A 7,094-nucleotide genomic window follows, 5' to 3' on the forward strand; every position below is an offset into this window, starting at 1 on the left:
CCGCGTCTTTGGCACACTAGATCCCAACAGTGTGCACGTGCACTCCCGGGGCTCTATATAAAGGGGGTCCAAGCATCAGCGGAGGTATGCTTTTCTTGTGATTTCTACTGTCGCGCTACAGTTCTTGCTTCTTCTTGATTCGTCGGACACTGACTTGAGCGTCGGAAGGTCATCGCCAGGACCTCTTCCCTGGCTCGGCACTGATGCTCCTTGTATTATAGGTGGGAGTGAAATCCATCAGAAGTCAATAGTAGCGTCATGTCCTTAGTATCCGTCTCTCTAACTTTTGGACATAATCATATTTTATGATTTATGAATTGCTTATAAGGGTGCAGTAGTTATTTAATAACTTTTACAATGATTTTGACCGATTAAAAATGAATGTAATAAAATTTAAGTAATTTTAATCCTAAAATTTATTTGTATATAATAGTTTTGATTAAATGATTAATATAAAACAATTATTTTTTTTATGTTGTAGCAACTTGCTATAACAACGCTAATTAAATTATTAATTTGTATAATTTGGGGCCTTGCTTTTTTGCTCATTCAACAGATAATATAAACATATTAATTAATTCTCTCACCATAAAGGTTGTATAGATCCACCAAACAAGCATCCCTATTCTCGTGCTTTGTTTATCTTTTTGCCCGTGATTATTTCTCCTTTATATATACGCATATTTATTTAGATTATTTCATGCAAAATATAACACAAGCCATACAAGAAAATAGATGGATAGGGTATTTGGCTGCCCCATTGAGATGGAGCCTAAGACACTCCATGAAGGAGCCTTAACCAATGCTCGAGTAATTTTTTTTTCATATCAATTTTCCCATCTACATAGTTTTTTTTTTTTTTGGAGTTTTTATTTTTAATTTTTTAATTTTCAGGAAACAGCAGTGGAAATAATCCAAACCAAGCAAGCAAAGGAAGCATCAAGCATTTTCACTCAGGTTTAGTGTAAATTTATTAATAATTATGCTAATTTAATTCCGAGTTAAGTTAAGTTTTGAGTGGAATTTTGGTAGGGCAAGAAGGTGATTAAGACAGGGGAGGAGATGAGGAAGGAGGTGGAGAAGAGGGACCAACTGAACAAGCTGCTTGTACAGGGATTAAGAGGAGTTGATGATCATGAGGATTAGCTTTAATTATGTTTAAGGTCACCAAATGTGCTCAAATAAATGATCTTTAACTATTTTTCTATTCCTTTTAATATATATATATAGAGAGATCACAATACTGATGAACAAGTATGTGTTGTGTTGGTGTAGAACTATGAACATAGAAGATGATTATTGCTCGATTCATATAAAAGTCATTTACTTAAAAAATTAACATTTCCAATCGATTAAACATTTTTCATCGACCGCAATGTGAACATGCCAAATATTTTCCAAAAAAAAAGACATTTCACTGCTAGAAAACTGAAAACTTTCTGTATTAACTGAACAATGGCAGCTAACTCAGCTGATAAATTAAGCAAGAATCTCAGTGTTATTGTGTGAGAATTTGGATTCAAGTTCTGCATCCGTATCTTTTCTGAAAATCCTCACCAATTTATCGGTAGCTGCGATATGTTGGCATGTACATGCAGCTCTCTGCGTGTTCCAACAGGTTTTTGGGGCGAGGAAGGCGAGAAGCCAAACCTAAAAAGAACACAAAATCGGATGGTAGTAAGGAAATCGTGTTTTGAAGTATGCTCTTATCGCATGAAGCATAGAATACATTTTAAAAAAAAAGAACACACCGAGTTCATATACTTTTGCAGCCACATTAGCAGCAATTTGTGCTGATATCTGTCGGATGTTCTTGAAGGGCGGATAGATCAATCCTTTATCCAAGTTCTCTTGTGTCACTTGTTGGGCTAGAGATTCAGCTGCGAAATATTTCAAAATGAAGTTGAATTTTGTGAACTAGAGAAAAATAAACGTTTCTTTGGAGCTAAACGATCAAATTGTATCTAAAGCTGAGGAATATGAACTAAGTTTAAGTCTTAAACCACATTTAACAAAGTAGTTAACTTTTCATATTAATGCCTTTTCAAAATAAATTATTATCAAGCTATGTTTGTCTCAACTATCTTTATATCATTAGCGGCTCTTAGCAGTATTAAATTTTTGCAACCAGAGAACTAAAATATTTCTAGCTGGTACTCAGGAAGAATAGTTGGATTGAAATTCTCATCTAAACCAAAAAATGTTTACCAACATCGGATCCTTAACCGTATCTAAAGCATAAACCATTGAAATTTATCCTTAGTATCGTAGGAAGGGTAATTGCATTCATTGATTTCTACTTACATGCTGCAAGAAGCATTTCATCACGCACCCGTATTGCTCCTGAAATGATCAAACCAAGGCCGAAACCTGGAAATATGTAAGCATTGTTTGCCTGAAAAGGTACACTGTTTTCAGCATGCTTCTTGAAGCTGATGGCCAATTAGTTTAATTGTATGTTTGGGAGGAACAAGTTCAGACCTGGCCAGATAAAAAAGTTTTCCCCTCATATTCAACTGGATCGAATGGGCTTCCACTGGCAAAAATTGCACGGCCCTATGGATCAAAGACAATTTTGAGATGCCTATTTTTGATACCTAGAATAGACATAAAAAAACAGTTCTAACCTTACTCCAAGTGTATGCTTCCTCAGCAGTACATTCGGATTGCGAGGTCGGATTTGACAGAGCAAGAATAAGAGGTTTCTGAAATTTGTGAATTGCAACTTGACTATTACTTCCATCATCGAATCAAACAAGTAGAATGACGGACCCTAAAAAATGGCTCTGTGGAGAACATGTTATACCTCATTAAATGAAGCCATGGCTTCAACTACTTCTTGTGTGAAAGTCTTTCCTACTCCGGAGGTTCCTATAAGCACAGTTGGTTTGATAGCCTACGAGAGTCAATGATAGCACTCATTTTTCGGGCAAAAAGGTGTAACAATGTGTCGATGTCGCCTCATTTTCAAGTGAGTTCACTGATGCCACCTCATTTTCAAGTGATTTCATACCTTAACAGCATCAAGAAGATTGCTAATTGGTTCGTGTTCATGGGCCCATGGTTTCTTGAAATGTTGTAGAGATTCCATCCTGGAGTTAACAATCAGTCCCTGCATATTAAGATAATAGACAATAGGCATCAAAGCATAACTGAAGAAGATCAAGAAAGTGACTAAGTAATGTTAGACAAAAGATAATCATGTAATTCTCTATGCTACCTTTGAGTCAACAAGCCAAATCTTTCGACGATTCTCTTCAATCGGGGTACCATTCTGAATAATAACTCAAAAAAGAACAGTGTAATGAGAAAATAATATAGGTCTGGCAAAAGAAAGAGATACAGTTATGTGAGTTTTAATCATAAAACCTGTCTAGAAATCTCGAGAGCAATGAGCTCTGCAATACCAGTACCAGCCTATCAAAAAGGGGGGAAAAACTCAGCATTGGGAAGTGGTTCAAAACATGGGGAAACATGATAAAGACCAAATTGCTATCATAGGCACACTAGAGTAGGCCTTCAGTCTGAAAAAATGAGATTAAGTTCATATTTGGGTTTGTATTTATTACGACAAAATTATTTTAAGTCATTTTAAACTCACACTTTGCTTAATCAATGACTGCAGCACTTCTCATAATCCACGAACATTTTAGCTACAATTCATCTAGGAGACCAACTAGTTACAGATTCAGTATGATACTGCATATTCAGTTTTCTTCCTGCAAGAAGGCTGTTCCTACTCTGCCCATTGAGTGGTCAATGGAAGCGCATATCGTAATTTTATCAATCACTAAGAAACCTTGGTGCTAATGTCTTCTTTTGTTTCTGGCAATGGAAACATTGATGTTCATTCTTCACAAATTCATTGTTATTGTTTATGCATATAACTCAAGGGAGGGATTAAGGTAATTGTAGCTAACCCTAAATAGTTAGGGCAAACACAACTTGATGATCATTAAAGTAAATCTAGAAAAGTGGGAGATAGTTACCTCTCCAGCCCCAAGAAACAAATAGGTATGGTTTGCTAAGGTCTCTCCAACCAATTTTAATGACGCAACAAGTCCAGCAAGAACCACAGAGGCAGTTCCCTGTTGACGTTGCAAATAATTAACTAGCCATTAGTTAACAGAAAAACAATACACAAAAAGACGACGGCAGGAAGAACAACAATTTTATGCACAAGCTGCAGTGGGAAGGTATAAATTCTTTAACCTGGATGTCATCATTAAAGACGAGATGGGTCTTGCTATATGTTGCTAGCAAATCAAATGCATTATGGTTGGCAAAGTCTTCAAACTGTAAACAGTAAAAAAATGAATGTAACAATGATACAAAAATAAAAATGCATGAAATTGTTCGCGTTAATTTCAGTCACTAATGGACTTTGATAGATTCACATACCTGAATTAGGACTTTCTCGCCATATTGTTGCTTAACAGCACACATAAACTCATGGAGAAGGTCATCATATTCCTAAAACGCCATTAATATTAACAGCATTGAGAATACATGAACTTTTAAACTTTTGCAACAATCTCCAGTATGTATGACAACTAACCTGGCCTCTAGCACGCTTTTGTCTTAAACCAATGTAGAACTCATTGTTTAGTAACTCTTCATTGTTTGTCCCCACATCAATTGTAATGGGTAAACACTGTAAACAGAGTGATAATTATCAGAATACCAACAAGATATACTAGTAGATAAATCAAACAAAAGTCGAGACTAGAAGCAAGACAATGGAAACTATAATTTGTCACAACATTGCTTACTTCAGACGGACGAAGTCCTCCTAAAGCTGTATAAAGAGCAAGTTTGCCTACAGGAATTCCCATGCCCTAATCCAATGACAGTTATCAGGTCTAATAAACTAAAAAAAATTGAGATGGATAACAATATAACGAAGAATCCTACATAAATAGAACTTTTACCTGACATCCAAGGTCTCCAAGTCCCAAAATACGTTCACCATCAGTAACCACAATAACTTTAATAGTCTTCTCAGGCCAGTTCTTCAGCACCTCAAGAATTTTTCCTCTGACAAAGATGACAATCCTCAATTACAAAAAGGAAAAAAAAATATAACTAGAAACAGTGCAACGTGCAGGGACATACTTCTCTTTCAAGCTGATATAAAGACCTTGTGGATGTCGAAAGATGCTCCCATACTTCTGGCAAGCTTCACCTACTGTTGGTGTGTACACAACCGGAAGCAACTCCTCAACATTGTCAATCAGAAGTTTGTAAAAAAGCCTCTCATTTAACTCCTGATGATTGGGAAAGCATTAGTGTAAGATGCACAAGCATTGATGCATTAAAATCCATGCCATTAGACAGAATAAAAAAGTTTTGGAATAAAGCACTAGCTTGAAGGTCCATCATCGCCATGTAACGCTGTAAGGGAACGGTGTATTGACGAAGGGTCTGCAAAAACTTTCTCTCCTGTGGAATGGTAATGAGTTTTAACATGAAACGAAATGAGATTTTCAGATTGAGAATAATGCTTCAAGGAGAAAGAGAAACTGACCTGGAGTTCTTGAGTCACAACTACCGGAGGCAAAAGTCCACGCAAGTAGTGAGCATCTCTCTCCTTTTCTGTGAAGGCTAGCTCTTTGTTGTAGTGCGGATCTCTTAGCAGACTATATCCACTGAGAACAAACGATGATGTTGTCAGAGTTTGATAACATGTTCAAAGTATCAAAACGCAGAGCATAGGTAGGTGATAGAATCGGACCTTGCAACGGAGAAGGTCCAGGGAGTGACGAGCTGCTCCTCAGTAGCGCGATCTTCGCCGTACATGTCCTCGACCCCGCCACCAACTGTTGCGTTTGAATATTCCTGCGCCATCTTCTCCACTCCTGCTCTCACTGCAACTCCTCTTGTCCCTCCTCTCCCAACCGCTGCCGCTGCCCTCCTCTGCGATCGACACAACCTATAGTAGTAAAGCTAATAGCAATGAATATTTTGAAGAACTTCTTCTCATAATCACTGCAACACTAGTAATCCCAGCTCCAGTGATGCAATGCAACAAACACCGTCCGGCATCGTCTTTTATACACATTTCCTAGTAGGTAAAGAACAAAACTTTAAACCCAAAAAACAATTTTTTCAGATTTTCAAAGTCAAAAATGAGCGAGGAGACCAATCCCCAGATCCACTGATGCAATGCAACCGCCTCCTCGGTATCCCCCTTTACACTCTTTTTATAGTAGGTAAAGAACACATTTTAAAGCTAAAAATCATTACTTTTTAGATGTTTCAGAGTCAAAAGGCGATCAAGGAGAACTATGCGGGCACACGGCAATGAGCACAAGTGCGAATCAAATTACAAGAGAAAAACAAAAGTCAAAAAGGAGGAGCATTTGTTGAGATCTGATACGATCACAATTCACAAGAGGAAGGGAGGTCTGATTACCAAGAAACCGGTGTTGAAGAAGGAGACCATGACCCTGAAGCGAGGAGTCGGAGTCAAATAAATTAAGTTGAAGAGAATGCGAGGGAGTCGCAGATCGACGAGTCGAACGAATTCGGTGGAAGCGGAGGGAGGTAGCAGACGACACGTACAACTTTAAAAGCTACTTCAAAGGGATGACAAGGTAGTGGTAAACAATCCAACCAAATCGAACCGGATAATTTTGAATTCGGTTCGGTCTAGTTATACCGAACCATGGGTGTAAATGTAATCACACATGTATGGTTAGTCTTGAATTTAAATACTTAGCCCCTCTCGAATCCATCGTAAAAATATCAAATTTAATATAAAATAAGTACAAAATACTTCAATCCATACATAAATTACACACCAAATATGATAAAATGAATAGTACAACACAAAAAAAAAATGATATGATGAATAGTACAACATTATCTTTGATATTGCATTATTCAGATCACCATAGTTAGCCTGAAAGAGAGTTTTTATTTTTTTAATTTTAATATATAATTAATAAAATTAAATGTAATTCATTGATAATTATTATTTTCTTTGTCTTTATTTATTGGCTATTTAAATGTAATTATTATTTATTATAAATTTAAATTAACTATATTTAGTAGTCTATTTAAATTTTATTATGCATATTTGTTAAGATTGA

At 36.5% G+C, this 7,094-nt stretch overlaps 1 protein-coding gene across 2 annotated transcripts; it reads right to left on the reverse strand.

Annotated features, from left to right (window-relative positions):
• Nucleotides 1-1,313: 1,313 nt before the first annotated feature.
• On the reverse strand, nt 1,314-6,572 carry LOC121992647 (NADP-dependent malic enzyme-like). 2 transcript variants are annotated; one of them, XM_042547147.1, is made up of 20 exons: nt 6,416-6,572; nt 5,735-5,916; nt 5,528-5,648; nt 5,368-5,442; nt 5,116-5,267; nt 4,932-5,037; nt 4,773-4,838; nt 4,559-4,654; nt 4,402-4,473; nt 4,213-4,296; nt 3,990-4,088; nt 3,370-3,417; nt 3,221-3,274; nt 3,014-3,112; nt 2,807-2,896; nt 2,628-2,705; nt 2,482-2,556; nt 2,305-2,395; nt 1,752-1,880; nt 1,314-1,650 (listed from the first exon to the last, which is right to left on the reverse strand). In XM_042547147.1, exons 1-20 carry the CDS (start codon nt 6,443-6,445, stop codon nt 1,562-1,564), a joined length of 1,836 nt encoding a protein of 611 aa, XP_042403081.1. In that variant the 5' UTR covers nt 6,446-6,572; the 3' UTR covers nt 1,314-1,561. The 2 variants fall into 2 exon arrangements, with proteins under 2 accessions (XP_042403081.1, XP_042403082.1); XM_042547148.1 differs by having other exon boundaries at nt 5,735-5,932; nt 6,416-6,569.
• Between the last annotated feature and the right edge of the window lie 522 nt (nt 6,573-7,094).

Source organism: Zingiber officinale, chromosome 6B (assembly GCF_018446385.1).
Source record: "Zingiber officinale cultivar Zhangliang chromosome 6B, Zo_v1.1, whole genome shotgun sequence".
Taxonomy (NCBI): Eukaryota; Viridiplantae; Streptophyta; class Magnoliopsida; order Zingiberales; family Zingiberaceae; genus Zingiber; species Zingiber officinale.

What these genes read in the sequence shown, in the direction of transcription:
- LOC121992647 (XM_042547147.1), bottom strand. Translation starts at nt 6,445, where the DNA reads ATGGTCTCCTTCTTCAACACCGGTTTCTTG. An exon ending in TGGACCTTCTCCGTTGCAAG is followed by an intron (nt 5,649 to 5,734) that starts GTCCGATTCTAT and finishes GTTTGTTCTCAG; the next exon opens with TGGATATAGTCTGCTAAGAG. An exon ending in CCATGGCTTCATTTAATGAG is followed by an intron (nt 2,706 to 2,806) that starts GTATAACATGTT and finishes CACAAATTTCAG; the next exon opens with AAACCTCTTATTCTTGCTCT.